The sequence below is a fragment of the Ornithodoros turicata genome, chromosome 3 (assembly GCF_037126465.1).
Source record: "Ornithodoros turicata isolate Travis chromosome 3, ASM3712646v1, whole genome shotgun sequence".
NCBI lineage: Eukaryota > Metazoa > Arthropoda > Arachnida > Ixodida > Argasidae > Ornithodoros > Ornithodoros turicata.
This window is the reverse complement of record NC_088203.1, coordinates 9,074,135-9,091,497: the sequence shown is the minus strand read 5'-3', so window position 1 is coordinate 9,091,497 and position 17,363 is coordinate 9,074,135. Positions and strand designations below refer to the sequence as shown.

The 17,363-nt window shown below is 47.8% G+C and overlaps 1 protein-coding gene and 1 non-coding gene across 2 annotated transcripts; both read right to left on the bottom strand.

The window, feature by feature from the left end:
- Nucleotides 1–1,030: 1,030 nt before the first annotated feature.
- Trnat-ggu (transfer RNA threonine (anticodon GGU)) lies at nucleotides 1,031–1,103 on the bottom strand. The gene has a single exon. It is a non-coding gene; the product is annotated as a tRNA-Thr (tRNA).
- Nucleotides 1,104–5,168: 4,065 nt separating this feature from the next.
- Nucleotides 5,169–17,335, bottom strand: LOC135387995 (double-stranded RNA-binding protein Staufen homolog 2-like). Its single transcript, XM_064617255.1, has 11 exons — nucleotides 17,157–17,335; nucleotides 15,039–15,318; nucleotides 14,715–14,969; nucleotides 13,526–13,804; nucleotides 13,033–13,128; nucleotides 12,773–12,961; nucleotides 10,835–11,022; nucleotides 9,180–9,409; nucleotides 8,184–8,314; nucleotides 8,042–8,119; nucleotides 5,169–6,496 (listed from the first exon to the last, which is right to left on the bottom strand). Exons 2-11 carry the CDS (start codon nucleotides 15,294–15,296, stop codon nucleotides 6,344–6,346), a joined length of 1,857 nt encoding a protein of 618 aa, XP_064473325.1. The 5' UTR covers nucleotides 15,297–15,318; nucleotides 17,157–17,335; the 3' UTR covers nucleotides 5,169–6,343.
- Nucleotides 17,336–17,363: the final 28 nt, after the last annotated feature.

Below are 17,363 nucleotides of genomic sequence, written 5' to 3'. Positions count from 1 at the left end.
CGTCTCGAATGATATCGTTAATCTGCTCCGATTTGTTGAAAACGGGAGGCGTACGCCTTTTTTGTGACACTTATGCTGTTCACACTCTAAAAGTACAACTTCACCGCATAGCACGCTGTACGCCAACCATTTCCAAGAATGATAGAGTTATCTCTTCTGATTCGAAGAGAAAGGTGGGCGTACGCCTTTTTGTGGCAATTATAATATACCCAAATCGTCACAAAAAAGGCGTACGTCCACCTCTCCCTTCAAATCGGAAGCGATAACCCTATCTTTCTTGGCAATGGTTGGCGCACAGCATGCTATGCGGTGAAGTTCTGTTTTTAGGGTGCATAATTGTCACAGAAAGGCGTACGCCTCCCGTTTTCAAAAAATCAGGGCAGATTAACGATATCATTCGAGACGATGGTTGGCTAGGAGCGTGCTATGCGGTGAAGTTCATTTCTAAGAGTGTAGGGGGCTGGAAGGGGTGCGGTACGTCCGCACCGGGTGACGCGACATGTGGTAGAGAGTTTGAGTGCATCGTACGCTCTCGCCTTTGGGTACGTAAGGGAAACCCTTTGGTGGTTCTGCGCACGCGCAAAACATAAATAGAGCTTCGCGCATTGCGCAGAACCACCACGCTATACGCTTGTTACGTCATCGTCAGTCATACTCACTAAAGACAGTACTTATCCCAATGGGAAGAGCGATTCTGGCAGTCCACCCCTGTTGTGTCGTCGCTGGGAACGAGGCTAAGGAGCGCACGGAGACTATAGTGGTTTGAGAGTAACGCGACAAGGTCTATAGCTTTTGCTTCATATAACAGATGGTGCCACAATTGTTTTTCTCCACGCACTTAGACAAACAATTGTGCTTCGTGTTACATTATGTTCTCTATCTGAACTACATAGTGGGGAGTAACGAACACTACGCAGTTTTCTCGCCCGGAAAGTTTGGAATTATTTGACTTGGAACGCATGCAAGAATGTTTCCATGCCCTTTCCAAAACTCATTTATCCGTTGAAAGATGAAAGTCACTGAAAAGGTTAGCCAGCTGTAGGACTCGAACCCACGTCTTCTGGATTACCGGTCCAGGGCTCTACCAATTGAGCTAAGCTAACACGCCTTCTTCTTTGAGGCTTTGTATGTGTTTGTCCTTTCTATGTTGTTCCAGCCTCAGAACATCAGTTCTCTCTTGTTCATTTATCCGTGCTTCACGAACATTTTGCCAAACGCTCTGTTTCTTACGGAACATGTCACTGCAAGTACTCAGATATACAGAAATGAAAAGAAGCAATTCCTGAATGTTGCAAATGATAAGAAGCGTATGAGGACTGTATCAAGTGGAGAAAATGCAATGCACACACGAAAGCCTGTACCTATTCGTGTCCTCCAAGTGTGCCATGTACGTTCTTTTTTATTCTTTTTATTTTATTTATTTATTCCTACGTAATTCAGTCCGCAGCAATACATACAGACCAAAAATTCCGCACGCTTTGGTACACCTGAGTGCCACAGTACAGCTTCAGGTGACGGAAAAGTAATCGTGCTCCCGCTTTGAGACATCTGGCATGGGTAACCGAAAATTCGCGGATTGTCTCGAGGTTTTCTAAGCACAGGGTAACTCGAGTTCTTTAGGCTTTCTGCCAGTAGGAGAAGCAGCATTTTTTGTAAGGGTGGTCGATGGAAACTTGTATTTAGGTACATGTTGTCTTTCTCGACATTCCGCCCGTGCTTACGGGCGATTCAGATGATGATACTAATCAAATCATTCATCAGCTGGCTTCGTTTAGATGCTTCTTTGCAGGGCCCTTGGGTGGGACAGCTGTAGGACATCAAAAGATATCGGCTCCGTCACGGGTTACGTTCAAAGGAGTCTGCATGCTCGAGGGTGGTGACCCTACGAACCGCTTAACGAAGAGGTAAAAAATAGGCCGTGATTTAGTTGGTCGGCCTTGAACCATGTCAAGATACAGCATAAATATAAATGTTCTACACGAAACTTATCAAAATTTCACCAATGCGCAACCAGGCGAGGGCATGGCTGTTATTCACTCAAGTACAGGACTGCCACAGAAGCCGCAGTCGATCAGTAATAGTATAGCAGATGATGTTCTCGTCGGCACATGCCATTGGTCCGTGGCTGTCACGTGACTGCCCTCCTCCAACCCCCGGTACTGCTTTCCTCCACCCTCGAAACGCAGCCACTTTCAGGAAGCCACAATATCTTCCTCACCATATGTCACTGTTATCGTACAGGAAGGCATAAGAGTCTTTCATAGTGCAGCCTGAAATCTCAAGCAAAATGACCGAAACTGTGGTCATCGGCACGGATCCGCGTCATCTGAACCGTATCATATAGGTGAAACACAGCGGCGCCATCGAGCCGTCATTCGGATCGTCTGCAACAGTACAGCTGTCCCCATTTATAATCAGCAGAAACATTTCATTTTCCCACTGAGACCTCATCGTTTCACGTATTTTCCTCGTACATCTGTCGCGCAGATAATATCGTAACGTTATATATTACAGCGTAATATTCCTTTCGAGTATTTTATCTAATACGTATGACACATTTCTCCCTGTAAAGCCTGTCAAAATGCGAGACATATGAGACGCCGTCGTACTGTACCTCTGACGTTTCCTTGGTCTCGGAAGTGCAAACGCTCCAGAACATAGTAAATCCACTCTCATGTCTTGAAGCACTATGTTAATGCGAACAAGGATCCAGGTATTTAGATATGAACAGTCTAACGACGAGTAACGCAGAGAACACGCCCTACAGGCTTGTTGATCGTCCTTGCCGAAAGCTGTCGTCTGCTATGACTGTCGTCTGCTTCAGAGCTGCGATCGCGGAACTTTCCGCAGACGGCAGAAAACGAGGAGGCGTAATATTTGAACACATCAATGCGAGCATTTTTCTGTGAAGCAGTTGTGTGAACTTTATCCATCGTCTCACTATCACATCACTGATGCACTGCTGTTACATTCTGGCCTCAATGTTGCCGATATCCAAATCCCACTTCGCATGTGTACTTACGGATTGCGAATCTGACACCCCGAAACTGACAGCAAAATAAATGCGATAAACTTTTCAGCTGAATCTTCTTCTTCTTCATCCCATTAGACTAAAGCAGGTCGAAAAAGAAATAAGGCGCGTGACGGTACCAAAATAACCCAAACAAAATTAAACATTCCCTTCCTTCTTCACACCCTTCGCATTTTTGTGGAAACAATATCCACACTTTCGCTTCTCCCACTGTATAAAAGCACACGGACAATTGAACACAAGGGAAAAAAAAAAGTGTTTCTGCTCTTTTCTCCTGTATAAACAACTATAATAACAGTCTCTCACTATCTAATCAGATGTTATCTTGGGCTGAGCAATTCAAACACAATTCAGGCTTCCTAACACTGCACTTTCTTTCTTCTGCCTTGTTTTGTCCCGGTCATGCAGAACAATAACAACGCTCACCCCCATTACTTCCGTCTCCATCTTCACTGAGAACGTAAGAGCGGCAAGAAAGTACAATGTGAAGAAAACGTTACGAGAGGCTGGGAGTAAGGACACCGCCCGCCGTTACAAGAAAACACAATCAACAAAGATACACAACAAAAAGCACATCAACAAAGGTACCGGAAAAAGAGGAAGTAGGAAGTTTTCGTACCTAAACAGAGAGCAGCCGAAGGATGCCGGCAGCACTTTCACTACTTCCGGTCGGGCCTTGAATAGTGCACGTTACGTAAGGGGACGGTATAAACGGCCATACCGGAAGAAAAAAAAAAAAAAAAAAACGAGAACCAAAGTCACGCCACAGCTTCGTCGGCTCCATCGAGTCGGGCATTCACACCATCTTGATGCGGGAGTCGCGCTCTGCGTGAAGAGGTCGTCGTCTGCTAATGAAAAGTGCGGCGGCCGTTGTTGTAGTGTTCCGCGCGCACACCCTCCGACTGTTTAGTTTCGACTACTCAGACAAAAAATAAACAAGAAGAGAAATCGCTTTTAGTCAGTGAAAGAAGCACAGCCGGCATCTACTTCTCCCGAAGTGCCACAGCTCCGTGACGTGGTCAGTAACGCGAATATGCGCGCCTCAGCTACTGCGTTTACACGACCGAAAACACTGTCGACTAATCGCCAAGGTCGAATGGCGGCCTAACGACGAATTAACATACTGATGCTGTTACTTTGAGTACCCAGTTATTTTAGTTGAACTAATAATTGGGGGTTTACGTCGCGAGACAATAGTTGGAGTAACTGCAACAGAGAGTTACATAGTTGAGGGCGACGCAATTGGAGCTAGAGTACTATATCACATGTCACGTGGCATTTTCAGATTTGAAAGAATTCAAAAAGAGGCATTCACGGCAGAATTCGTCTCGATGAACACCAAAAAATACGCGGAGGTTACGCAATAACAGACTGACAGAAACTGTCGTCTGCATCTGGCCTTCCCACATCCCCATTGGCCGATCGCCTCAAAGCAATTCCCCTCGCTCAACAGGTCAAAATCAGACCGACAGTTCTGCCACATCACGAACGTGTGCTCTTGGTACGTATCAGACGAGTGAGATTATTATTATTTCATTCCTATTGGTTCGCGGGAGCACGTGACCTATCCCGCGGCCGCATCAATGGTGCAGTGACGTCACATGCGAGAGAGAAAAGGCAGTTGCTCTCCCTCGCATTATGTATGGGCCGGTGAGTCAAAATTGCCTCTAAATCTGGCGTTCTTTTTTAGGCCATTTCTTCGCTCTAACTGGACTTTTTTCGCAACGGCTTATGCGCATGCGCATGACCTTGAGGCGCCGGAGAGAGTTATCTCCGTCTTCATTAGATGACGCAGTATGGGTCGACAGAAGTGGGGACCAGTGGGGAGACCGCACGAACGGCGCGAGCTCGTCGGTCTTTCGTGCTAACCACGTGGATTTGTTTTGACGCGCTCCGAGCGTAGTTCGCTGGAGAGCCGCTAGAATGCGAAGAGTATGTGAAAATGGTCCATTGGTTGAAACATTTGTCTGAAAATGGCAACGACATCAGCACACCAAAAGGAACAGATGATGCCAGGTGGTTTCAGAACCCTTGTTGCCATTTAATTTTTTTGCATGTTCTTCCCTGCCTTGCCAAGTTCCTTTCGGGTGAGGTCGTGACTTTTTCCCGTCGTGACGACCATAACCATGCTCAAATGTACTATTTATGCAACTTATTCTGTGTCACTTTATTATATTCGTCTGCTCGAAATTACAATGAGGAAACAAGTAGGTCACTTGTCACGCACGAGCGTGCAGGATGCAATTTTTCTAGCAGCAGTAGTGTACAAATAAACATCCCAGGACACCGACACAGCACTCGGCAGCCAGCCAGCAAAAGCCGCTAAAAGTTGCCCGAGGCAGAGGGAGCAAATATTCGCCGGACACTATTCGTCGGCGTACCTTACTCCGGCAGTCCCCCCTCCCCCCGATATCCCCCGAATGAAGTCACAGTGATTGGCTCGACTCTTCCGCGATCAACACAAAGATGAGAAGGATGAAGAACTGCTTCCATCGTTAAACCCTACCTATGTCTCTACAAGTTCGTACTTAGTGATTTCGGAACGTTAACTCAAAGCGAGCCTCCAGACGGCGCTGCGGTCATCGTTGTAGAAAAGCGCGTCGGGAGAGCCTTGCAAACCAAGGGTGGCAGGTCCTGAGAAGACTCCATTACAGATTTCGGTCGCCTGGCAATGAACAATTCTCAACACTCCACTCGTTGTTAAGAGCACTTAGATAAAAGCACTGTTAGTGGAGAGTCTCAAAAGGGGACACCTCTACAAAACAAAGAGAAAAGGAATAAAAGAACAGGGAAAAGAAATCTTGTGAGTCGAGAGAGCAACTTTATGTCTCTATCCTTTGAGCCTTCCAATACCTGAGGGGAGGACCAAGACTAGCAGGAATGCCAGACTTCTTAAAAATCAGGTGCAAGTGGCCTCGAGAATTTGGATATGACGGTGATCTCTGTACAGCAAAACAAAAGAGAAGGGCACCTCGCCCGTTCAAATGCAGCGATCGAATGTCACAAAACTTGGACACAAAAAAACACACAAAAAAGTGGACAGCTGTCTAGCAGCAACGGTTTCGGAGCTAATTTTTGCGACATTCTCACAGTCTGGGAACTCGGTAACTTGTGTTACGGCTAAAAACCAACAATGAAAGTAAAAACAACACGATCGAGTTAAGCCAGGAAAATGCCTCAACTGAGTTACGCTGGCTGCGCTGCCCCCACAAAAGAAAACCTGATTTTTTGTTTCCTTACTCGCGCCACCCCCATAATGCAAATGTGTGTGAGGAAACTGAGAGGCAAATGGTAGGATGGGGTGGGAATGGCTCAATGCAACATGAGGGGTGCGGATGGGACGTCGGGCTGCGCCAGGCCCTGAGGCGCAACCGCATCCAGTCCCAACTGGGCCAGGGTCCTCAGCACGGCCAACGCTGCTTGGTCATGGGAGGCTTCCAGGGTGGGGCCGGCGCCATGGCTCACCTTAGGGAGGATGCAGGGATGAGCTTCTTGTAGGCAGGTCCCCCAAACTCACGTCGGGAAAGCGTGCAACGAAGAAGGCCGCCACTAGATACCCCACTGTTGCCGTTCCGGATCACTTCAGCGCGCTAAGTTTAACGGCAAAATGTTTTTTTGTTTCTGCGAATGAATCTAGTCTTTCTATGTCCAAATAAGACGCGTATAACAACTTTCGGTGTCGTGTTTCACTTTTTGGTCCCATTTTTAAACGTGTTGAGCGATCGGAAGGATCTAGTGCACGGCTGCGTGCATCACATAGCGTACCTGTCGTACCAGGCGCCGCAGGCGCAGTCGTCCATTTCTCCTTCGGTGACTTGGCCTGGCTTGGATTGTGCTTCAACTGGATCTTTAGCGCGCTACAATCAAACGCAAGCCAACGTCTGGTAACAATGGGGTATCTAAGGGCGGCCTCCGGCATTGCACGCATCGGGATAGGAACAAATACATGGGAAAATGGCGACCTTGGGGGACCTGCTTGTAGGTGTCGTGAAAGAGCACACACACAAGCCCTCTGTTACATGCACGCTTAAAGGGATAGTTCGCTCTCCGAGCATAGATTCGTTTATTTCTGTTGTACACGGTAGTGAACCGAAAGGGATTGACGGGGAGTTGTTCATTCCTGGGGGAATGAACTATCCCTTTAACTCGACTGAATCCCGTGGGATAATTATCTGACACCCACGGAGCACGGCTTTTGTTGTCCGACTCAGTGGAAGCCAACAGAGAAATTGTGCATGACATAGACCATTTACGTTTACGCCCATAATGATAACAGAAAAAGGTTAACCGCACGAACCTATTAAAGGGGCACTGAAGTGCTTCCTCCTCGCACAATGAAAGATGCCATCGTCCTGACACCGACGCAAAAGGAACGCGATTCATCGGATGTGTCGTTTGTGAGTCTCATCTTCAAGAAGGCAGACAATGCAGATCGAGCTCTCATTGGTCCCCTCAAACGATTTGTCTAGTCATTACGGGAGACTGTCCGAGGAGACCAATCCGACCTTTCACTCAGTCTTTCACTCCGCAGCGAGAAATTTTTGCACTTTTCCCCCTTCAGCACAGTTTAGCAAACACACAATACAGGTAATATTTTCTAGCGAAAAATAACATGCACATCGTGGAAACACTAGAAAAGTTTTGAATATTTATAAAACATGTTTTTCTAAATAATATTTCTTTTTTCAAAACAGGCACTGGTATTTAATGTTTATGCACCTTGATTAGAATCTTCAAAATTTAGAGGAGTCTGTAACGCACCAGGCAAAAAAGCATCTTCTCTCACCCGCTGCTGTCGCTGATATTACAAATGCAAACAGACATATTTACTGTGTACCGGGTGTCATAGTGTCTTTTCAGGACTTTGTGCAACGACATAGGTAGTTGCACCGCAAGGCTGAGGTTTAATTAAAGCAATCAAAAACAACTCCAAAGTACCCTCTCCATGCTTCCTGGTCATTAAAAAAAAAAAAGGAAAGAAAAGAAGAACAGCAGTTTACATAATCTCACCTGCGGTGGGTTTGTGGTCAACGTAACCAGAGAGAGGAACTCCATCTTGTTACCCTTGGGGAAGTCCGTGAAGTGAACCTGGAACGTTCAAACCAGTGCTCGGACATTTTGGTTAAGTCGCCGTTGAGCAGTCCACGAGTACCTGAAACCCGAGGACGTCTGCCAAGTACATGAGCTGTTGCTTGGGGCGCACCGGGGCGACCGATTGAGCCGCTGCAGGGGCAGCCGTAGGTGGAGGAGGAGGCCTCAAGGACTCCGCTGTGGGTGACACCCCTAAAAAGAGACGACCTTCTGTGAGTGGAACACGAGTGGTAGCAGCACAGGGGCACAGGGTAGAGCCCTGCACGGGCCGACTTTTCCGGGCCCGACCCGGCCCGGGCGCATTGAAAAATGGCCCGGGGCGGACCCGGGCCTTCATATTTTTATGCGGCCCCACCCGGCCCGGTGACCCAGTGACTAGAGCCCGGCCCGGAATCTAAGCAAATAGAGCCCGGCTCGGCCCGCGGTGCTAGCGTATTTTGTCGGCCTGGAGCACACAGCCGATAACAAGCCCGGCTCGGCCCGCGGGCCGGGTCGGGGGCCCGGGCCCGTGCAGGGCTCTAGCACAGGGGGTAATCCAGGACCAGTGAAATATGGTACTTTGCTAAGACTGTCCTCGCGTTTGCTGACCAAAAGGGAAACAACGGTAATGCTGCGCCATCGCTTAGGCGAGAGCAGAGGCCTGCCCTCCGCGTCCTCCTATTGGCCGGCACCTAGGAGGTGGAGCCTCCCTCGCTCTTGGTCAGCAAACGCAAAGCTAGTCCACTGCTGCTACCATGAAAAAATTCACTACCTCCAGCATTTTAGTATATGGTGCACCTACTGCCTATGCTCTAGTAATAATACAGTAGCCGACCGGCTATTCAGACTTGTTCGATACTTCGGACTCCCACGGGGAACCGTGACGTTCGATTAATACGTGGGATTAATACGTTTTAATTACCATTTTTTTCAGTCCAGTCAATGTCCAAAGGCCCAATTTTCCGGATTAAAACGGTCGCAAACAATCACCAATAAGACCATTTTCTGCACTACTCCGAAAACTTTGAAACATTCCGAGCGAGCCACAGTTGAACTTGTGACGTAAGGGTCCACCCACCCTTGTCCAGGAGCTCCTTGGCAATGGCAGAAGTCGTCTGAAGCGTACGGGTCGTCAGGGGCTCCTGGCGCGGAGCGGACTTTTCCGGGACCAGCAGCAAGCCAGGCACCAGCTGGCGACCTCCACGTGGGTCGACCCGCGTCTCGCAGCCCTGGGTCTGGGGTGCCTTGGGAGTCTCCTCCCAGACGGGAGCCTGGTCGCCGCCTTCCATGACTGGGCGCGTCACCGGTCTGCACACAGCACGAGCATTATACCTCTGTCAGACGGGCACACATACGGCCTTTAAGGCAACAGCATTAATACCTCTGTCGGACGGGCAGATATACGGCATTAACGGTCACGGCCGTAAATGCATACTGTCATTAACTTCCTGCCAGACGGTCAGCAATAAGGCCTTTGCGACAAAACTGAGGTAGAAGGGCAACGGAGTTCCCGCAAGACAGATTACGGCATCCCATCGAAACTGCCCAGGCCTCGTTACCAAGCACACCATAAACAGGATTTAGCACATTTAATTCAATTCGAAATAAAATGCTTTTTACCCGACGTAATGTTGTCATCTTTTTTTTCGTGTTTTTCCAGCGTTTTGGTGCTTTGCTTCGCTTTTCATCCCATCTGTACAAGTGTTACGTTTGTAGTTACACCCTCGAACCACTGCACGCGGCATCGCACCGTGTCGTCTGCATCCAATAAGTCGGACGCAACTCAAAAAAATATCCAAAGCACTTAAAAGCAAATATAGTTTGCTGTTGTCTTTTGAAAATACCAACAAAACGTTGTTTTCGTGTACTTTCAGTATGAAAAAGCGTGATTTCGCTACATTACATTCAACGTTACAGACTTGTTTATCGACGTGGACATCATCGACAAAATGCCTTCACGGATACTGTCTGGCAGCTCCCCAGAGCTTAGGGCCGTATCTAACTTACGGCCATTTCTTGATGCCGTAACTTTAAGGGCCGTGTATGTGCCCGTCTGACAGAAGTATAAGAAAAGGCCGTAGCTGAAATATGGCCTTAAACCCTGGGAGGCTGAAAGACGGTATCCGTGAAGGCGTTTTGCCGGTGATATATCCACACCAACAAACACATCTGCGAACGTTGAATGAAATGTAGTTAAATCACATTTGTTCTCACTGTGAGCACTCGGAAACAACATTTTGTTCGCACTCAGCCAATTTGAAAAACAGCAAGCGATATTTGTTTTGAAGCAATTTCGATGCTTTGTTGCGCGCGCACAGTTTCGGATGCAGACGACGCAGAGTGCAGTGGTTCGAGGGTATCACTACAAACTGACGAGATATAATGAGAAGCAAAGTGCAAATATTCACCAGAAAAATCTCAAGGCAGTGAGCACGAAAAAAGTTCGCGGAACTTTACGTCTCATAAAACATTTTATTTCGAATTCAACGAAATCTGCGCCATCTTGTTCCTGGCGTTCAGTAACGGGACTTCGACAGTTTCGGGGGAACGCCTTAAACTGCCTTGCAGGAGCTCCACTGCCCTTCCATCTCAGTTTTGTCGCAAAGGCCGTATGAGTGACCGCCTCGCAAGAATTTAATGACAGTATGCACTTAAGACCGTAACCGTTAAGGCCGTAAGTGCGCCGTCTGACCTGGGCATTACCCTCTTTGTTTTCACGAAGCAGGGTCTTACTTTGAATATCCTAGGCACTGCAGCATAGCCTCTGCAGCGTTGCGCTTGGCCGTCTTCTTGTTTGGGCCTGTGCCCTGTGTATTGAGGTTCCCCAGGAGGCACTGCATTACAAACTCTCTCTGTCGGGGGTCGCCACGCTCCGCTAGCACGGTGTAAGTGGGCTCACGTTCTTTCTTCGCCTGCTGAATCTGCACAGCCAAAATCGCGCCACATGACTTGGACTTCATTTAGGATGGCCTAACACACTGGAATATGCAAGGTGCAGGATCGTTTGGGGAAATATTCCCACCAGCGTGAACAGGGGTCAGTATTACAAGCCTCGTTTACATGAATGTGATCGGAGCAGATCCAGTCAAAACTTGTTTTGAAACAAGGCGACGTGTCAGCATTTACAAATATCACATTACAATTCATCCGGACGTAAACATACAGTAGAATCTCGATCATGCCATCAGGGACGATATGAATTTCGCAATGATACGAATTTTTTTCTGGTCCCGGCCGGAATGCCTATTCTTTCCACGTATTAGAGTTCGGATGATACGAACATGTTATCTTGCCTTTACGGATGATACGAAATGAGCCGAGGATGCGACAGAGGTCGTTCCCCCGTGACGCGAGAGCGCGTGAGAGTAGGGTTGCCACCAGGCCGGTATCATACCGGCACGGCCGGTTATTTGCTTCCGGCAACCGGCAGCCTTTTGCCGGTATTTGTGGCTCAAGACCTTTCATAAGGGCTTTTACGGGGTTTTTCCTTCAACATTCCACTACAGCTTGAATAAATGTGAAGCACAGACCAAACTCCACAGTCACCAGTAGTTTTCTTAGTTATTCATTATTATTATTATTATTATTATTATTCATTGTTAATCATTACGTCTTGTGTTCGGAGGGTACAAGAGCAGTGGTTGTGCAAAGCTGTTGGTGGTTGTGTGTAGCCAGCTAGAACGTTCCTCACCCACTTTCCCTTTCCCACGAACTTTTCCCCCTTTCCCTCTATTCCACCTCCTCTCCCTCAGCCGGTATTTTTCACTCCGAAACGTGGCAACCCTACGTGAGACTCATACTTCTCCTCCTTTCGAAAAGGAACAGAGATCCTCACCACAAACTCCCATACATCCTCTTGCACAATGCAAGCAAGGACTCTCCCTTTGGTGGTGCTGGGGGAGATAAGCTCAAAGGGATTACACGGCCTGGAACGTTATCACCTTATCTCTGTTGTGACCCTTTTACCCCCCCCGCAACAGTAAACCGCGAAGCTGCGCGACATCGCACTAGCAGGGAAACGGTGACGTGAACACGTGGAAGGAACATATCAGGACAACTTCTGGCAACATTACGAGTCTCCATTTCGCAAGTCGGCTTCACCTAACGCGTGCGTGCTTTGGGAGAAGCTTGCTCTAGAACACTGTCACGCGACCCGTGGGTGGAAAGCACGTACTGGGGATTTTGAATCATTTGTGCGCGAGTTTGGGCAGCATTGGCCAAAAATGGAGACACAAAAGCGTTACGACCGACTTCTTTCACTGACAGTAATGGAAATATCTATTTTCTTGCCTCAATTTTCATGACAATGAAAAAATGGCTAGGAAGCAAGCGAGCTGGCGACATTATGCATCAATTTTCATTTTGGTTTAATTCGCTCGATACAAATTTCGGATGACGACGAAGTTTTTCCGCTACCCCGTGAGATTCGTATTATCGAGATTCTACTGTACCGAAAAAAATAAATAAAAAATCGATATATGAAATGCAAAAACCAAAATCTGAATTTCAAAAATAAATACACTAAAGCAAAGCTAAAAACAAAACTACGCGGTGGGACCGAACTAAGAACAAACCAACATACTAAACGCGGCAAACCCAAGTGCCGTGCAATGTCCCATCGCTGCGGATTTTTTCGAATCCTTTCCCCCGAAACAACTGATGCTCCCATACTTGAATGAGTCTCGAGATGGGGTTGAGAGCAGGCGGTGGCCCGCCATCCGTTCGTGCCTCCCGCACCAGGTTGCGAGCCTTCTTCTTGGTTGGTGCGGGCCGCCTGGGCCGGACGGGAGATGCGGGAGGCGGTCCAGGAAGTTCTCGCAGCTTTTCCAGCATGCCCTCGGCCGCCCGTTTCTTTGAGACCTGCGGGGACGATCGGCAGCGCCACCTTCGTGATTTGGGCGGCCACGTAAGAGACGTAAATTGGGTCGCACCTTTTTCCCGTTGCCCTCGCCCTCGGCTACGAGGTCGCCTACTCGGCAACATGTGACAAAGGTCCGCATGTGGGGTGGGCCAGCTTCCTGGATAACCTGCACGTAAAGGTGGTCGACGAACCGAGTTTTCTTTTAGAGTTCGAGACGAGTGAATGCCGAAACGTAATTATAAAGACTGATGCGACTGGCGTAGGCGGGCCTTAGAGTCACCGCATGCTTCAAACTGTTGCTCGTAGAGTGACGATGCTGCAAAAACACTCATCAGAGACGACGTAATATTTGCGTTAACAAAACACATGAATTGGCCTGGACGTCAGCCATCTTCTCGTACATCCCACTGTCCGTGGAGTATGTTATCTGTTATCTGCCAGATGTGGATGTAGCTTGTATGTTGCTTTGGAGTACATTTGTTTCGTTGTTCTCGTACTTCGCTGTGGATGGCTTTGAAATAAAGAGAGAGATTCCCCCCCTAAACACAACTTTTTCCCCTCACCTCGAAAGATACAGGCAAATTCCGCTTGAGTGCGAGCTCGTGCACGAGACTGACGGGAGACTTGAGGTCGTCGCCGTCTGCCCCTCCGGCCGCAGTGGTGCGCCCCTGGTCGGGTAGGGGTAAGTCCCTGAGTGCACGCAGAGCCTGGGTGGCGGCGGCATGACGTGCCGCCTGCTCAGTGGGGCCCTCCCCGCGGAAGCGACGCTGCCCCACTTCCAGTGTGGCACAGTAGCTGGGTGGCGGTGCTTTGGGGTAATGGTATCGCTGGTTGTACATTCCCTGGGTGAAAACCACTTTCACATGATTTTGGTTTGTCATCATCGTATCATTACGTTAATATCGCGTTAATAATACGTAATATCAATGTTAATAATAATCGTACGTTAATAATGTGCAACATCAATGTTAATAATTATATGTTATTATGTAATATCAACGTTAATAACAATTATATGTTAATCATATGTAATGTCAATGTTAATAATAATTCTACGTTAATAATACGTAATATCAATGTTAATAACAATTATATGTTAATCATATGTAATGTCAGTGTAAATAATAATTATATGTTAATATGTAATATCAATGTTAATAACAATTGAACCTCTGTATGCAATAAGGGGATAAGTCGACTTATCCGCTTTTTACTATTTTTGCTGCAATGACATCTACATACCAGTACGCACCTGCCAATGAAAATTTAGGACCTTATTGTGATTTGTTGGCCCGCTACAGCATGGTGAAAGACGGGAAATGCATGTGTGTCAATGGGACGGAAAATCAGATCAGGCCCCTCTTCTCTGTTTGGGATTTTTCGACTTATCCCCTTATTGCATACACAGGTTCAATTATATGTCAATCATATGTAATGTCAATGTTAATAATAATTCTATGTTAATATTATGTAATATCAATATGCTAATATATGTCATATGTTAATATCATATCGTTAGGATTATATATGTCCAAGGATTTGTGCAAGGTTTTCGCCTCATGAGAGTGGAGGCGTTAAAATTCCATAGGGAGGTGACACCCACATCTGCTGGCTTTGTGGGCTTTTGTTCCCTTTCTTGGAGGCAGTTGAGGGAGAGGGTGATGTAAAGTGTTGGGGGATGGGGGGTGCTAGTAAATCCCTGCACATTAATGTTAACCCTAAAACGTTCACGAAACAGGCAAGAAAGCGTACCTGGAAATTAAGAGAGGGCAGGTATGCCAGGCGAGGCACCTCGGCGACCCGATACGTTGTCAGCTCACCACGCTTCATGGCGAGAGCATTGAGTTCGACCGTGGGCGTGAGGGCTCCTCCCAGACCCCCACTCCCCGCCCTGCCCGTCCCACCGCCCTTGGGAGCGGGACGGGGTAGGGACGTCTCGTCCAGTGCCCGCTGCGCGGCCGCGTGCTGCGCTCTCTTGATGCTCGACCCCGACGCACGGTATTCCTCCTAGGGGTTACGGGCAATGCATTCGTGGATCTCAACGTGCCCTCGTCTAAGAATGAAGGAAGGACTCACGTGTGCGGCAAGGCGGAGCACCACGGTGAAGGTTTTCTTGTGTGGAGGGCCAGCCTCGTCCACCAGCCGGTACTGGTGTTGCACCTTGTTGAAGCGTGCCAGCTCGTTGACGAGGCACATGGGGGTCTTTTTCTCTTTGGTGTTTGCCACGGTCGCGGTGGGCTGCTCCCCGTCGACGGCCCCTGAGGTGACCGCTGCTGGTGTCATCGGGGGAGGGCACCCATTGCCTGGACTGCTGTTGCTGTTCGGCGCCAGCATCCCTCTGCTACTGCTGCCGCCGCTAAGGATTCAATGCCACGTCACGTACTATGATTAGGGCCTGACTTTTTAGGGTTAAACCCGTATCCGCCCGATATTTATCCCCCGAACGAAATCTGTAAAATTCGGGTTTAACCCGAATCTACCCGAAAACATCCGGGTTGCGTGGCGCACTCATAAGTGTGCATTAAAATAAAGTTTGATAACATTGCTAAACATTAGTTCTATGTTAAGACAAATTTTTATTAAACAAAAAAAAAATCACCAGAGTACACCCGAATTCCTGACGACAGAATATGCCGTAACGGGATTTAACCCGAATACACCCGAATTTTCAAACGAAAAATAGCGCCCGATATTTACCCCCCGAATTTGGCCAAAAATAAAACCCGAAAAAGTCAGGCCCTAACTATGATACACGATGCTGCTGGGTTGCGTAAAATTAGCGAGATATGGGGGGAAGCACCCCTCGTAAGGGAACAAAGATGGCGAAGTGTCCGGGAATGCAATTGTAAGTAATGACTGGTGCGGTGTTGTCGCCTCTAATCAATCTTCCGTTTCCGTGACTTGGCTCTGCTAAGTGCTCGATTGGCGGGTAACGAGAGAAGCAGTATTGGAAGCGGTATTGGAAGGGGGAATGGTATTGCATGTCGCGTGCACAAGCGTAGACAAAAAGAACAAAAAGAGAAAACAGACAATATGGTGGTTAATCTGTAGCATTCTTGCATTGTCCCCTTGTGCCCGTCTTGGGGCTTACCTTACACACTAGTACAGCTTGGGACAAGAGTTTACAGAACACGGCACTGGCGTATTTCTTCGTGGGAGCGGCCCCCTGCTAGATATAGAGAAGATATCGAATAAGAAACGGGTGTCCACCTATTCTGTCCATCTCTCAATGTGTGCATCCACCTCTGTTTGCTGCTAGGGCGTCGTTCAAATGAAGAAATGTGGCAACCCGGTGTTCCGTAAACTCTTGTCCCAAGTTATACAAAGGTGCTCTAACCAACCATTTGTCGAGGTGTGTTGGGCACAGTTTAGCAGCGTGCTCGTACAAGATTGTCGACTGTCACTGGAAGGGGCGTGGTATCAGCGAATGTTCCGCACCAAAATCAGACCGCAGTCAGATCATGGGAAAGGGGACATTGGTTAGAAGTGGTGATGACTGTATCTGTAATGCAGGTATGCAATTCTTCTGTGATCAAATAATCGTTACAAGCCTCTGTCCGATGCTCTGGACTTTCTTGTGAGTTATGATCTATTAGTACGAGAAATACAACGTTTGCTCGTACGGTGCACTGCTGCAAGTCATACAAAAGCAGAAGACACACTTGAGCTCCAGCCTATCAGACACTCTCAGAGCCAATTGCTTTAGAAAATATCATCTTTATATTTTCCCAGTGCTTTTTAGGATTATATCAACTAAATGCAAAGAACCTGCAGTCCTCGTGCAGTCTTTTCTTAACGGTGCAGCCGGCAACCAAAACGCGAAGCCGGCTATGTCGTTCCGCTGTACATAAACAATGCTGCGCATCTCTCTGCTTCGGTTCGCCAACGCAATATAAAACAGCGACCTTTGCCGTCGAGATAAACCATATTCCCCCTTCTCATTCATTCAGCCGAAAGCGTAAACGCACCGACGGCATGGGCGAAGCATGTGGAAGTTTTACAGACGACATTTCATTCAAACTATGCACCTCTTTGCTGGCAGCAGAAGTGACACTGAATAACGTCTCGGCAATTGTACGCGTTTCTCATACGACTACGCGACTACGCTGCAAATAATTCGTAGTGGAACTATCGCGGAATCTTAGGCCTACGTGTGCAATCGCGTCATCCGAGCGCGTTTCTGATTTTGCTTACCGTCAATATCGAAATAGAAATGACTAGATGTCGATGATTGTCCAGACAGTGGATGCGTTTTAATACCACAAATGGCTTAAAACAGACCACTAAACGTTGGCAAACAATAAAGAAAAATCCCAGGCTAACATGCAGCCATGTCAGCCTGTACCCGGGTTGCCGTCTGCCCGTACCCTTGCGTTACAAATGAACCAGACAGAAAAAAAC